The sequence below is a fragment of the Xenopus laevis genome, chromosome 1L (assembly GCF_017654675.1).
Source record: "Xenopus laevis strain J_2021 chromosome 1L, Xenopus_laevis_v10.1, whole genome shotgun sequence".
NCBI lineage: Eukaryota > Metazoa > Chordata > Amphibia > Anura > Pipidae > Xenopus > Xenopus laevis.
The window spans coordinates 139,794,601-139,811,164 of record NC_054371.1 but is presented as its reverse complement, the minus strand read 5'-3'; the positions used below and the strand labels follow the sequence as shown (position 1 = coordinate 139,811,164).

Genomic DNA, 16,564 nt, shown 5'->3' with positions numbered 1-16,564 from the left:
GTTAAAAGAAGACTTTTCATCAGAAAACTTCCTTTTTGGTGTCTTTATGCAGCTGCACCATGTCACATGTTTTGGGCTATTCCCCTTTATTAAAGGTCTTGTTCAACTTTGAGTTAAGTTTTAGTATGATGGAGAGAGTGATATCCTGAGACAATTTGCAATTGGTTTTAATTTTTTTTTTTAATTTCGTTTTTTATTCAGCAGCACTCCAGTTTCCTATCTCAGAAATCCAGTTGCTAGGGTCCAAATTAGCTTAGGTCCAAACTCAGCGCAGCGGAGCTCATGGGCGCCATCTTCGGTGCTTCGGTATTGTTAGTAAAGTGCATGCCGTATTGCCAATCTTCTGCTTTGCGACAACTGCGCCTGTGCCGGAAGTGCCGGAAATTGCAGAAGGGAAGGAAGAAGATCCGAAGATTACCGAAGTGCCGGAAGATGGCACCCATGTGCTGACTCTGCATGTGTGGTCAGTAATCCTACAGGGGACACAATTCTGGGGTAACACTTATCGGGGGGGAGGGGGGCCAGTGGCGAATTTTGATTTATCTTTTAAGCCTCCATCTTTAGCCTCTACAAAAAAAATCCATCAGCATTATACGACATCCTTTAGGATGATGTGTTGGGGCCTTGTCGGTGATTTGTACTAAACTGGCTCCTGACATAATAGACTGTCCATTATATGTAAACAAATGTGGGCAACTCCGTTATTATCACTTTATTTGCACACAAATATTTACCATCAAGTTCAAAGACTAAAAACATGCATAAAGGCAGCAACCATGTTACCAAGATATATTGTTATATATTTGTGCCTTAAAACAATGAATAAAATGTTTTTAACTTCAGGGTTCCCCTATGTCCCTACCTATACTTTTCATCTTGCCTAGGTGGCAAGTTTTATTTTTTTGTGTGGCTGAAAGACTCCCAGGGCTCTCTGTCACTCAGCTGATGATGTAACAACAACAATGCATTGAACTGATATTGTTTGAATCAGACCAGGCTCCCTCAGATTACAATTTTCTCCATACCCATAATTGTGTAGCCTGTGTTTCCCTTTGATGTCAGTCCTGCTTGCATAGATTTAATTAAGTGATTGAAATTCCAGGTATCAGAAAGGTATCTTTTCAAACCCCCTTCCTGTTCTTTCCACAGAAAGCCACTGAATAAACTGATTTCCTACACTGACCCCTCCACAAAGAATATACATTAGCCAAGTGTGGAAGAAAACCAACTCTGTAACCCCCTAATGACAAAAGTAACAAGCTGGGGTTAATTTTCTTATTATCAGAATGACTATTCACAGATTAACACCTGCATTTTTGCAGAGCTTAAACCTGCCTAAGAGAGTCATTGGTATGGTAACTGTGCAGGAAGACCCCATGATGGCAGCTAGCACAGAGCTACTCACTGACCATAAAGGCAGCACTGGCAACTGAACTTTCTTTTCAATGAAAAAGCAGTGTGGCCTCTGTTTCTTAACTTGTTTGGTTACATTATCGTTTAAAAGGATAACAAAGCTTTCCCCAAAGCAAACAAATCAAGTGGGACAACAGTGGCCAATTCCTGTTGGGGGCATTGTGTTTCCCCGTGTGCTCTCCTGCTGGTATGACAAAAGCATCTGGGAAGGTTGGTTCCAGTTAAATCTATTCACATAATAAATCTTTCTTCCCATCATTCGGCATCTTCCTCTTGATGCCACATTTTAATGTTTTGTGAATACACAAAAATATATTCTGTAAGCAAAATGCATTTTGCAATGCAAAACTGGTTTATTAGTATTTAAATAGAAATAAATACACAAAATAAAGTGTTTTAAAATACTATTGGTTGCACCTGTCAAATGACAATAAACATTTTCTGCAAATAGTGTTCCCAATGGTAGCACCCAAAATTGTAACATCCAAACCAGGGGCTTCTGCTGCCTACCCCAGTTCGAGTCACTGCCCCCTTTCCTTCTTCACCAGCATGTACAATTATGTCTTACCTCATTCAGTGTCCTTCAACAGGTGGAACACAAATGAAAAAGAAAAATCAAATTTGCTGCTATGCATTTTGGATTGCTTTTGAAGAAATGTACTGATATTAAATTTGTTTTTATGAACTGTGACCCTTTTCAAATCATCAAATCTTTTGAAGGATTTTCACTCTTTACCCTTTAATAAATATGCATGTAAATTTCAGAAAAATCTCCACAGAAATTCAGAATATTATACCATACGAATGTATAGCATCTGATTTCTTGTTGCACTTCACTTATAGACCAAATATATTCACATTTAAAGGTGTTGTTCACCTTTAAATTCTAGTATTATGTAGAGAGTGATATTCTGAGACAATTTTCATTTGGTTTTCATTTTGTATTATAGGTTTTTTAGTTTATTTCTTTACTCAGCAGCATTCCAAATTATCCTAGCTACCAGACATTGATTTGAATACTAGAATGGAATATGTATATAAGAGGGCCTAAATAGAAAGACAATAAAAAGCAATAACAATAAATTTCTAGCTTTACAGAGCATTTGTTTTTTAGTGGGGGTCAGTGACCCCAATTTGAAAGTTGGAAAGATTCAGAAGAAACAGGCAAATAATTAAAAAGCTATAAAAAATTAATAATAAAGACCAACTGAAAAGTAATTTTTTTTTTAAAAGGTAAACTGAAAAGTAAATTTAAAGGTGAACCACCCCTTTAAGATCTATATGTTGTAGGAGTTTTTATATTTTTTTATTTTATTTGATAGAGGTACTGTGTATAGGATAAAGTCTTTTTAATAAACTGTTTTAATCATTTAAGTACTTGCAGTCAATTGTTCCTCAAACTGTATTTTCATTGAATATTTCTAAATGCATGCACGTTTAGTCAGAATATTATTTTAACCAAATTGTTATCAGTGGAACCCCAAATGATTGACAAACACGTGGATGGCAAGCAGCTCAGGAATTGAGAGTTTACAGTTGTTATCACTATCTGCTCTTGAAAGCCCCCCTGTCGTGTTCTGTAAACTGTAGGCTGCAGAGCCATTTCCTATGCTGCCTTCATATGCAGAGCTGCTAATAGTCTCTTCTAACACCTTCTTTTTAGATCACAGATGGGGGTCTAGTGCCATTGATCAATTCCATTGCCAAAACCACCTGCAAACCAAGGGCAGTTTCAGACAAGGGCAAATTAGCATGTAGGTGGGGCTTCAGTTTGTTCTTGTGCAAAGTGGCCATTCCACTATTCCCTTACATTCAACCAACATTCTACTGTATGCATTTTCAGGAAAAATACCATTGATACAACTAATTACATATGAATAATGGTGAGATGGGATCAATATATTGTGAAATAATATTGTACAGATATGAAATCAGTTATCCGGAAACCCATTATGCAGAAAGCTCCCATTATGGAAAGGCTGACTCCCACAGACTCCATTTTATACAAATAATGCACATTTTTAAAAATGATTTCCTTTTTCTCTGTAATAATAAATCAATACTTTGTACTAGATCTAAACTGAGATATAATTAATCCTTATTGGAACAAAATCAGCCTATTGGGTTTATTTAATTACATGATTTTCTTGTAGACTTATGGAATTAAGATCCAAATTACAGAAATATCCATTATTCAGAAACCCCCAGTTCCTGACCATTCTGGATAACTGGTCCCATACCTGTATGTCTTAGCAGTGGAATGGACTGCAGAACTTCTAGATGTACAGAAGTATATTCTACAGCACACTGCTTCTTCAATAGTAGGAAGCATTCACAATCCATAGCTTCAGCTCCCATAATCCATTAGTTTAGTTAGTGGTAGGGTTCTGAGTGGTCCGTTTACTAAAGTGCGGTAAATTTGATTTTAAGTTTCCGCATTATCGATGAGAATATTTTTCTGCCAGAATATTTGCAGCGACTAAGTTTACTAAACAGCGATGCGCTCAGAAGTCATTGCGATCACTTGCGGTAACGAACCAGCTTACGTTAGCGGTAATTTTAGTGAGTTGCGAATTTTCTGCTGACAAATTAAGTTAACGAGAATATTTATGCTTTAAAATAGTCCTGTTTTATGCTGTTGCAGCAGATAGAAGCAGAAGCTAAAACATCCTGTCGGCAATAGCTACAGATCTCTCTCCTGTCAGCAAAGAATGATGGGTAAGAAAAAAGTATTATGGGATATTTACTGCTCCTTGAGAATTTTCTGGCGAAAAAATACTTTTATGCCACTACATAGGTGGCGGTAAAATTTTGCGAACATTCTTGCATAAATGTTGTCTTTTGCACATTTCGCTGTTTAGTTAACCAGGCGTTAATGTGTACACAGTGTTATTTTCAGAGAATGTGATAACTGCCTAAAACATATTTTTGAGCAAGAAAATTCGCAAATTTATATTTACCACAGGTTAGTAAACTGGCGAAAACATATTAGGCGCCAAATTTGACTGTATTTTGTGCGCATATTTTTACGACGCTTAAGTAAACGGACCCCTGAGAGTTGTAATTAAAGGTTTACCTTTAGGGTAACTTTTAGAATGTTATAGAATTTCCTTTTCTTAGCAACTGTAAAATGATATTTGTGTTTTTTAAAATAACTTTTGAATTGCCTTTCTCTTCCCCTTTCCAACCACAATTTGTATTGTTATTGTAATGTTTTATTCCCTTCTAATCAGATCCTCTCATATACATCTTCCAATCTCTAACTAAAAAACATTGCATAGTTGCTACAGTAAATTGGACCCTGACAGCTACATACCTAGTAATATTCCAAGGTGGAGAACTGTTGAACAAAAGCTAAATAATTCAAACACCATTACCCTTCTAAATTGGCATACAGTAACAGTTTCTGTGCAACTGAAAACTGATATATGTTCCTGTTCTTTGTGCCCAGTTATACATTAATAATAATATACATTGCAAATGTGCTCACAATTTTACATTAATTTGATTGGGTTTGCATAGCTCCCATATTATGTGTGTATATATACACACACTCACATACACACATATCTTGTAAAATAGGGACAGATAGACCATGATAAAACAAATATAGCCGGTGTTTGATGTCAATGTTATTTATAGGAAAAAAAATAGGAAGGCCTGGATTTCTGTCTAGAAAATGTGACAACACTAGTTATAGTGCATATAACAGATACCACATCCTCCTAATTCAGCAACAGCACGGGTATGGTCCTCATGTAACCCCTCCCTCCCAGATGCAGGACCATGTCACACAAAGGCTTATTTGACAGATTAGCTACAATTCAAGTGCAAATGAATGCAGGGGCAGAACAGTGATTTTATAAAAAGGAGGGAGAGAGACCAGTGATATGAGTTTTCACCATTGCAGTTTCATATTCACAGAGAGCAGTGTGGAAGTACAACTCTAGCTACAAACCCAGCATCAGAGTATACAATGAACTTAAGCCAGGATTCCAGTGCCCACCATCAATCCCAGGATTATGCAGGAGTCTCTGATGATGAGGATGAAATTGATATTCTTGGAGAAGATGATCCCTGTAGTCCAAGGTCCCACATTTATCAACAGCCCACAGATTCAGACATGGGGGACAGAGGCGTGTTGAGTCCCTCCAAGCTAAGCTGCAATGAAAGTGCAAGCCATTCCTCTGGAGAGAGAGAAAGAGGTACTTCTAAACACTCATTGGACACAACAACTAATGGCAAAGTCAAAAGGGCCCTGGTAAAGCCTCCTTACTCTTACATTGCTCTGATCACCATTGCTATTATGCAGAGCCCACACAAGAAACTGACTCTCAGTGGCATCTGTGATTTTATCAGCAGCAAGTTCCCTTACTACAAGGACAAGTTCCCTGCTTGGCAGAACTCTATCAGGCACAACCTGTCCCTTAATGACTGCTTTATTAAAATACCTCGGGAACCAGGAAATCCAGGAAAAGGCAATTATTGGACACTAGACCCTGCCTCCAAGGACATGTTTGATAACGGAAGCTTCCTTAGAAGGAGAAAAAGATTTAAAAGGCAACACCAGGAGTTATTTAAGGATGGACTTGTAATGTACAACCCACTACATTACTGCACTCCAAACAGTGCCCTCCAAGCACAGCAGATTCCAATGACATGCTTGGCAATACCAGAGAACTTTGCCATGCCAAACCACCTTGTTCCCTACCCCGACATAAACATAACAGTTCCTTGCCCCGACCAGGGGGTACACAGGGTATTGACAGCACAGGATGTTGATAACCATCCCAGTAATTCTCACAGCAAATGCTCATTTAGTATAGAGAACATCATGGGTGAAACCAAGGAGCCAGAAAAACATCTTACAAGCTTCAACCAAAATTGGAACTATAATCATTTGTTGCAGAGTTCAAGGTTGTGCCTTCTTCCATCTGGGTCTCACCTTGCCAATGCCCATCATTCAGCACAGTGCAACCTCATAAAGTTCCCTGGGTGCTATTAAAGTGTCAGACTTTGGGCATCACCTGGACTACATACACTAGTAATCATAATACTCCTGGTTGCCTCTTCCTGAATTCTACTTCATCTAGGACATTGCATTGGCTCTGACCCCAAAATTCTTAGTTTGTATTTATTGTCTAAAAAAGGCTCTGCGTCCTTGGCTATCCTGTTAGCTAGAACTCCTAGAGTTGGAGGGAACAAGTTGTATATACCTGGTCAAAGGTATGTATTTGCGTGACATCCCTATACAGCGCAATTGAAAAGCTGACAAAAGGCATCACTTGGCCCTTGCGGGCAATGGGCAGGCAGTGAGCAATACAGATTTTTTTGGTTTCATATATTTTTTTGTTGTTGGTAATAAGTTAATGTATGAAGAAATTAAAACTTCTGGATGATTTATTATGAAAGCTAAAATGTGCAATATTTTGCTATATTGATAATTAAATTAATGAAATATAAAATATGAACTGTAAACGTATATTTCTCTATATTTGTATTTGTTGAATATATAATTGAGAAATGTTAATGTTTGAATTTTAAAACATTGCACATCATTTTTAACAGTTGGTTTTTATTTAACTATAATATTGCTCATACTATATCAGCTGTATTGTAATAGTCCGTTCTTTCTTTCTTTCTTTCTTTCTTTCTTGTTAAGGCTTATGAGGAGAATCACTTGTGCATCCTTCATTTTGTTTAAACAGAATCCAAATATGAATTTTCTAGCCAAATACAACTGTGGGGCGGATTTAATTTAACTAAATCACAAGTGGCCTAGGCACATTTAGGTGCTTCTCTGCCCGAGCTTCTTTTCCTTTATATTTGACACAGTTGTTGGCTTCTAATGTAAAACCTTTTTGCAGTGTGTTGCATTGAATAGCTTATAGTTTGCAAAGCATCCAGGAAGCCCTGCTATAAGTTTTGAAACCAGAGCACAAAAGGTTTTTTATGCTTACACATAATACAGTGTTTGCTTGTTTTGTGTACACACTTTTTTTTGTAAAAGTGTACACAGAAAGAATATTTTTCTACACAAAACTACAAATTAGAGGTAGAATTATTAAAGTATCATAGACCTTGAACCAGACGGTTTTAAACAGGTGACCAGTAAATGCTTCCTGCTGATTAGTTGCTATGGGTTATTGCACCTGCACAAACATAGTGTATTTTATTACATAACCCCCTAATCTCTAGGAGACTAGCCCCCCCTCCAAAGGAAGCAGATCCAGGGCTGGATTTACATAGTGGGTGCCCCTAGACCCAATGTCGTTCGTTGCTCCCTTTTATTTGCTAACATTTTCATCATTGGGACAAGTGCAATGGGGATTGGCGCACGGGAAATTAAACTATTGTATTACTATATTACTATTGCGTACCCAGTGTTTCTGAATGTGGGTGTGGTTGAGCAGCATGCTGCCCCCTAAAATCCTACCACCCTAGGCCCGGGCCTTGGTGGCCTCTCCACAAATCCGGGCCTGAGCAGACCTGGGCCCTCCTGTGGCTGAGTTGTTTGCTTATTCTGTAGCTACCCACTTGGTTATCCTCTGTATGGAGTACAGTATACTGTAGCTATCATTAAGTGCATGTTAAAAGTAAAATCTATGTATGCACTAGAGCAGTGATCCCCAACCAGTAGCTCGCGAGCAACATGTTGCTCTCCAACCCCTTGGATGTTGCTCTCAGTGTCCTCAAAGGAGGTGCTTCTTTTTGAATTCCTGGCTTGGAGGAAAGTTTTGGCTGTATAAAAACCAGGTTTACTGCCAAACAGAGCCTCAATGTAGGTTGACAATCCACATAGGGGCTACTAAATGGCCAATCACAGCCCTTATTTGGCACCCCAAGAACATTTTTTATGCTAGCGTTGCTCCCCAACTCCTTTTACTTCTGAATGTTGCTCACGGGTTCAAAAGGTTGGGGATCCCTGCACTAGAGTTTAAATATTTAAAAAAGAAAAACCTTTACCCAAGAAGTATATGGATCCACTCCAGTGTAGCTCCACTGACAGCCATGGCCTTGACCTGTGTGCAGTTACACTGAATGAATGCAGTTTTACGCCAAAATCTACTCACTGTAGCTGCATTTACAGTAGTTTTTTGTGCTACTAGCCTTACAGCCTGAACACTAACGAAACATCAGTTTAGCCATTTTTTATTTGAAGTTAATAGATCACCTGTGCATTCTATGAGACACCTGAAAGAACCCATAATACACCTGGTTTAGTTATATAATCCAAGGAGGGGAAGGTTAGCAAGGGTTACGGTAATAGTTCATCGAGGGACTGCCATTTTGGAGTCAGGAAGTATTTTTTTATCATCTGAGGCAAATTGGAGAGGCTTCAATTTTTTTTTGCCTCCCTCAACTAGCAGTTAGACTGGTTATACTGTATCTCAACATAAAAGTTTGAACTTGATGGACATGTGTCTTTTTTAACCGAACTTACTATGTTATTATGTTCTCCTCTGCACTTACTTCCCTGGGAGAAGGAGAACCCTGCAGTAGGTGTTTTAAAAAGGCCCTGGACAGGAGGGTTAAATGGTGTTGTGCCAAGGATCTCTGGAACTCAAATCAAGTGTGGCACCACACCTGAATTTTTATGCACCAGAAAAATCATTCACTCAACCCCACTGCCCTCTGGTTGCACCAAAGCCCTCCCAACCACTTGTACCTGTCTGTCCCCTCTAATGTTTTGGTTTGACCCGGGTAAAATAATGATAGTTGGACAATGGGTATGGTTAGGTCCGGTTTAAACAGCGTGAGTTAGTGTTGATGTGGATATAATCACACTTATGTACAGTTTGCTGCAGCTGTCATAGCTTTGCAGTTGGAGTGATTGGCTACTTTGTAACATTTGCTACAGGAGGACTTCAGATCAGTGACATGTTGAGCCTGTATAGCTAGTCAACTGTTGCTGAGTGAAAATCACCTCTACAACTCTATGGTTTTCACTGCAGGGAAACTCCACCCTGTTCTTCTGACAACATTGTTTGCTGTCAGCAGCAGTAGCAGCCATTTCAGCACTTTTAGAAACATGTGTCAGTTACATTCAGTCCAGCCATCTCGCAAGACCCTGCTGTACATTTCTGACTGTGATGCACATCCCATCCACTTCTTAACAGGATCTGCACCCAGTAACTACAGCCATGTTAGGGCCCAATGGCAGCCGTGAGTAAAGGGTTAAGCAAAAAGAAATCCAACAATATATGTAAGATCAATCTCGCAATGGTCTCTGTAATGTTCCATGAGAATAGATACAGCATATAGCAAACAGTGTTATAGTATCCTAGTGTATTTTGCCTGCTTCGTTATGATGTTCTTCAAGACACTCAGGATAAGACTTGGCACAGGGTGGTTGGTGTTATTGGGGGGTGATGTGCCAGGGTGGTGGGCTCTTGCTGTCTGATTTTTCAGTGGGCCACAGGCACTCCAGCCTGACATTATAGACGCCTCTTGTTGTCAGGTTGCCAGCAGTCATATACTCCATAGTATGAGATTGAGAGCTTAGGCAAAAGTACATGGTGAAATTGTGGTGCAGTGGCAGCCAGTGGTTATATAATATATATAATAACAACAGGAAGACGGTACTGGCTAGTGTTCTGTCTGCCCATATAAGCCTATAACTATTAAAAATTTTTTATATAAAAGGGACTATAAAACCGATCAATGCAAAATGATTCCACTAAAGAATGCTCAATGCTTAATCCCATGCAATCTTCCTGCCTGATGCAGAGCAATGTAGAGATAAGAGAAAGGTTACAAAATGAATGAAACTTTACTTTTATTTGTGCAACTAAAAAAATTCTCACCCTCCCTAGGTGCAGTTACAAGAAGAAAACCTGCCTAGGTCCAGGCTTGCGCCCCCAGATATTGACCTAATAGTAAAAACAAATCATCCAGAAGCCTTACATATTACATATAATAATTACATAAAATAATTGGTCACTTCAAAATAAAAGTTACTGCACACTATAGGAATAGAATAGTGAACTCCATAATAACTTGTCTGTATTAAAAATGCAATGGAGTGAGGATTCAAACACATCTTGCGTCTTTGCATTCAGGCTTGCATCAAAGACATTGGCCTGCTGTCTCTGAATTTACTGAAATGGCGCCTATGAACCTAAATTTTTCCCCCCACCACAGATGCAGGTTAACAAAGCCCCCATTCCAGGTGGAGAAACTTTTTTTTTTTTTTAAACAAGCGCTAAGCCACCCACACGGGATGGAGCTCTCTATGTGGATGTAGGATATATTTTAAAACTTTTAACCCCAAGGTGCATGTTTTTCCTTTGCCAATATGCACTGTAGATTAGTCCTCCAATACTATGGAACGGTGTATTGCTTGGTTAGATGATGTGATTTTGGGGTTGAACAGATGACAGACTTATGGACAGCACCCTTGAAAACCCTAAGTACATGTTTTGTTGAATTTGGTTGTACAATGAAATCCCATAGGGGTGTTCAGATATAATGGTGGGCTGTTGCTAGTGGGGGGAATTAATTTTTACAGACAAAAAGCTAAATAAGGAACAACCAGAGAAAAAAAAGAAACAGACACTTTAATTTTTGAAGATCGGAATATTGTAGCTTACCATAAACAGTGTTAAAGTAGAAAACCATATGACCTGAACAAAAATGTACAGTTGTTGAAATCCTATGTCCCTTATGTTGACAACTGGTTGGTTGATGGGGAGGTTCACCTTTACTTTAACTTTTAGTATGTTATAGAATGGCCAGTTCTAAGCAACTTATCAGTTGTTCTTCATTATTTATTTTTATAGTTTTTTCCAATTATTCAATTCTTCTGACTCTTTTCAGCTTTCCAATGGGGGTCGCGGACTAGCGAAGTAACACTAGCGAATTTACACCAGCGTCCGTTAGTGAATCTGCGAATTAACGAAAATGCGCTACGCTGGCGTATTTACGCTAGTGTTAGGCGCTTCATCGTTTAGTGAATTTGCCCCATTGGACTGGGTACAGACAGATGGAGATAATTTGGGGGAGAAAATATAGCCTCAGGTTTTTTTATTCATGCTTTTATAACAGTTGTTTTATATTTAATTATAATATTTGAAAACTTGCTTGAAGCCAGCACAGCACGTATAAAGGTAAAGTGTGCCTGGTTGCAAAATGCAAACAATAAGATAACTGTCCCAAATAAGGCATGCACTCACAGATCTTATCCAAGGTGAAAAAATGGTGTTTATTCAGCAAAAAACTGCAGTTTTTTGCTGAATAAACACCATTTTTTTCACCTTGGATAAGACCTGTGAGTGCATGCCTTATTTGGGATAATTATAATATTCCTCATACTATATCAGCTGTAATGCAATAGTCTATTTTTATCGGATAGGGGCCATTGCCGCACTCGACAGGGAAACAGTAAAACCTGCTATGAGAACGCCTCCCACAGATCCGCTCTGGCTGCGGTGATTCACACGTGAAGAAACTTGATTGTATGTGAGGCGCCAATGAAGCAGGATGTCGGGGAAACCAAACTTGTAGTAAAACGTAGAATCTTTATTAGTTCAGGTTAAAACACAATCTTAAACTGCGGGCAGAGGAACCAGCTTAACGCGTTTCGTGACCAAAGTCACTTCATCAGAAGCATAAGCGCCCCCTACAGATACAAGACTTATAAAACCAAACCAATTAAAAATGCATATTAGTTTAAAATCAAGTGATCACCATACAAAAATGAAAATTCTTATAATGAATATAATTAATGAACACTGTGCAATAGTCTATTTTTATACTCTCTGTTTTTCTCTCTGTCTAGTTAAGGCTTATTGTACATGAGGAGAAGCATTTCGGCATCCTTCATTTAGTTAAACGGAATCCAAATATGAATTTTCTAGCCAAATACAACTGTGCGCAGATTTAATTTAATGAAATCACAAGTGGCTTTGGCACATTTAGGTGCTTCTCTGTCCAAACTTATTTTCCTTTATATTTGACATTGTTGGCTTCTAATAAATGTAAAACTTTTTGCATTGTGTTTGTGCAGACCTACTTTTGCAGTTGCTTTGAATAGTTTATACTTTGCCAAGCATCCAGGAAGCCCCACTATAAGTTGTGACACCAGAACATAAAAAGGTTTTATACCTATACATAACATAGTATTTGTTTGCTTGTTTTGTGTACACACATGTTTAAAAGTGTACACAGAAAGGAAATTTTGTACACAAAAGTTTTTTCCTTGTTTTTTTCCTTGTAACCCCATATGTATTAAAAGGTACTAAGTTTGCCTATGTGCAGTAAACTATAGCAACCAATAAAATGCTTGCTTTTAAACAGGTGACCAGTAAATGCTTCCTGCTGAATAGTTGCTATTGGTTACTGCACCTGCACAGACTTAGTGTATTTTATTACATGACCCTAGTCTCTATGAGCATAGGGCCCCCCTACAAAGAAAGCAGATCTGGGCTCCCCGGTGGCCAAGGGGTCTGCTTACTCTGTAGATATGCCACTTGGTGATCCTCTGTATGGAATATAGTATAGCTATCGTTTAGCTTATAAAACAGCTAATAAAACAGTGTGGTTCTTATTTTAAATGTAAAATATATGTTCTGTATGTGCTAGCAATTAAATAATTCAAAAAGAAAAACCTTTAAGCAAGGCGCATATGGATCCATATGGATATGAATGCAGTTTTACTCCAAAATCCACTCACTGTAGCTGCAGTTAGCCCTGTGTGCGCCTAGCCTTATGTTACTATGTTCACCTCTGCACTTACTTACCTGGGCACAGAAGAACCCTGCAGTAAGTGTTTTGAAAAGGTCATGGACAGGAATGTTAAATGGTGTTGTGCCAAGGATCTTTGGCACTCAAATCAAGTGTGGTACCACACCATACCTGAATTTTTATGCACCAGAGAAGTCATTCACCCAACCCCAGTGCCCTCTGGTTGCACCAAAGCCCTCCCACCCACTTGTACCTGTCCCCTCTGATGGGTTGTTTGGACCCGGATAGTTGGACAATGGGTATGGTTAGGTCCGGTTTAAACAGCGTGAGTTAGTGTTGATGTGGATATAATCACACTTATGTACAGTTTGCTGCAGCTGTCATAGCTTTGCAGTTGGAGTGATTGGCTACTTTTTTAACATTTGCTACAGGAAGATTTCAGATCAGGGACATGTTGAGCCTGTATAGCTAGTCAACTATTGCTAAGTGAAAATCACCTCTACAACTCTATGGTTTTCACTGCAGGAAAACTCCACCCTGTTCTTCTGACAACATTGTTTGCTGGCAGCAGCAGTAGCAGCCATTTCAGCACTTTTAGAAACATGTGTCAGTTACATTCAGTCCAGCCATCGCGCAAGACCCTGCTGTACATTTCTGACTGTGATGCACATCCCATCCACTTCTTAACAGGATCTGCACCCAGTAACTACAGCCATGTTAGGGCCCAATGGCAGCCGTGAGTAAAGGGTTAAGCAAAAAGAAATCCAACAATATATGTAAGATCAATCTCTCAATGGTCTCTGTAATGTTCCATGAGAATAGATATATCAAACAGTGTTATAGTATCCTAGTGTATTTTGCCTGCTTCGTTATGATGTTCTTCAAGACACTCAGGATAAGACTTAGCACAGGGTGGTTGGTGTTGTTGGGGGGTGATGTGCCAGGGTGGTGGCTGACTTTTCAGTGGGCCACAGGCGCTCCAGCCTGACATTATAGACGCCTCTTGTTGTCATGTTGCCAATTTATTCCAACAACAGCAGTCATATACTCCATAGTATGAGAGAGAGCTGGAGAGGACTTTTTATGGTCCAAAAGACTTGTTTTTTTAGGCAAAAGTACATGGTGAATTTGTGGTGCAGCAGTACCCAGTGGTTATATAACAATTGAGGAAGACGGTACTGGCTAGTGTTCTGTCTGCCCATGTGTCTCCCTATAAGCCTAAAACTATTTAATTTTTGTATAGAAAAGAGAATATAAAAACTGTGATGAGTGCAAAATGATTCCATTAAAGCAAGCGTGTCCAAACTTTTTGCAACGAGGGCCAGATTTGGTGAGGTGAAAATGTTTGGGGGCCGACCATTCAGCCTGACATTCTTTGAACCATTAACATCATTTAACTCATTTAAACAAGGAATCGCGTAGCAGTAATATTTGGGCACATTAGTGAAATGATCTGCCACTTAGTCTATACTGCTGCCTGTGTGCTGAAGGTGTTAGTAATAGACATGTACAGGCATGTAGTGAAGCGCTGCTCTCGCATATGTCTTTCGTTTACTGTACTGGCACGTCAGTAAGTCTATTGCATCTTCAGCCCTAAAGAAGTATGTGCCCAAATATTACTGCTACGGCTACGCGATTCCTGATGCGGGCGCATTATTATTAATTTCATGATGGAGGCTGAGGGTCGGTGTAAATTTGAAAACAGGCCGCATTTGGCCCCCGGGCCTGACTTTGGACATGCCTGCACTAAATGCTTAATCCCATGTAATCGTCCTCCCTGATGCAGAGCAATGTAGAGATAAGAGAAAGGTTACAAAATGAATGAAACTTTACTTTTATTTGTGCAACTAAAAAAAATCTCACCCTCCCTAGGTGCAGTCACAAGAAGAAAACCTGCCTAGGTCCAGGCTTGTGCCCCCAGATATTGACCTAATAGTAAAAACAAATCATCCAGAAGCCTTACATATTACATATAATAATTACATTTAATAATTGGTCACTTCAAAATAAATATTACTGTACAATATAGGAATAGTGAGCTCCATAATCACTTGTCTTTATTAAAAATGCAACGGAGTGAGGATTCAAACACATCTTGTGTCTTTGTATTCAGGCTTACATCAAAGACATTGGCCTGCTATGAACCTAAATTTTTACCCCCCACCAGAGATGCAGTTTAGCATAGCCCCCATTCCACGTGGGGAAACAGTAGTTTTTATTTTTTAAACTAAAAAGCCCCCTGTAAGCGCTAAGCCGCCCACACGGGATGGAGCTCTCAATGCTGACGTAGGATATATTTTAAAACTTTTAACCCCAAGGTGCTGTGTTTTTCCTTTGCCACTATGCACTGTAGATTAGTCCTCTAATACTATGGAACGGTGTATTGCTTGGTTAGATGATGTGATTTTGGGGTTGAACAGATGGCAGACTGAAGGACAGCCCCCTTGAAAACCCTAATACATGTTTTGTTGAATTTGGTTGTACCCAATGAAATCCCATAGGGGTGGTCAGCTATAATGGTGGGCTGTTGCTAGCGGGGGGAATTCATTTTACAGACAAAAAGCTAAAATAAGGAACAACCAAAGAAAAAAAAAGAAAGAAACAGACACTTTATTTTTTGTAGATAGGATTATTATAGCATGTACAGTTGTTGAAATCCTATGTCCCTTATGTTTACAACTGGTTGGTTGAAGGGGTGGTTCACCTTTACTTTAACATTTAGTATGTTATAGAATGGCCAGTTCTAAGCAACTTATCAGTTGTTCTTAATTTTTTATTTTTATAGTTTTTTTTTTCAATTATTTGCCTTCTTCTGACTTTTTCCAGCTTTCCAGTGGGGGTCACTGACCCCAAATAAAAACAAATGCTTTGGAAGGTCACACATGTATTGTTATTGCTACTTTTTATGACTCATCTTTCTATTCAGGCCCTCTCCTATTCATATTCCAGTCTCTTATTCAAATCATTGCATGGTTGCTAGGGTAATTTGGACCCTAGCAACTAGTTTGCCAGAACTGCAAACTGGAGAGCTAAATAACTCAAAAACCAACAATAATAAAAATGTAAAACTAATTGCAAATTGTCTCAAAATATCAGTCTCTACATCATACTAAAAATTAACTGAAAGCTTGACTAACCCTTTAATGTGGTAATAATGTCAAAATCAGAAAGGGGAAAGAGGAGGGAGAAAGGTTGAGAAAGATACACTTTCCTTACAATTGTCCAGATATCTATTGGTTATGAAAAGTCCATCAGGTAGAAGTCTGTCCATTGTAGAAAATGTATTTCTGTATGCACAGAGTAAGACTAGTGCTGTATTAGGCTGTTTCTAGATCTGTGCATAAGTGCATGCTGAGCAACATCCCCTCTGCTTGACTCTTGATCTCATGTGTATGCACCCAAAGGCACTATGGGGCAAATTTACTAAAGAGCGAAGTGACTAACGCGGGTGAAAATTCGCCAGTGT

General features: G+C 38.9%; 1 protein-coding gene across 7 annotated transcripts in view; it reads left to right on the top strand.

The window, feature by feature from the left end:
- The first annotated feature begins 5,273 nt into the window (after window positions 1-5,273).
- The window catches only part of foxd4l1.2.L (forkhead box D4 like 1, gene 2 L homeolog), a 59,389-nt gene continuing 48,098 nt past the window's right edge, over window positions 5,274-16,564 (top strand). For 3 of the 7 annotated variants that reach the window (XM_041586400.1, XM_041586341.1, XM_041586447.1), the window contains exon 1: window positions 12,673-13,834. Coding sequence is in view for 2 of the 7 variants with exons in the window: in XM_041586560.1 (XP_041442494.1) it covers window positions 5,390-6,418 (1,029 nt within the window). In the remaining 5 variants the exon portion in view is untranslated. 7 annotated transcript variants of the gene reach the window in all.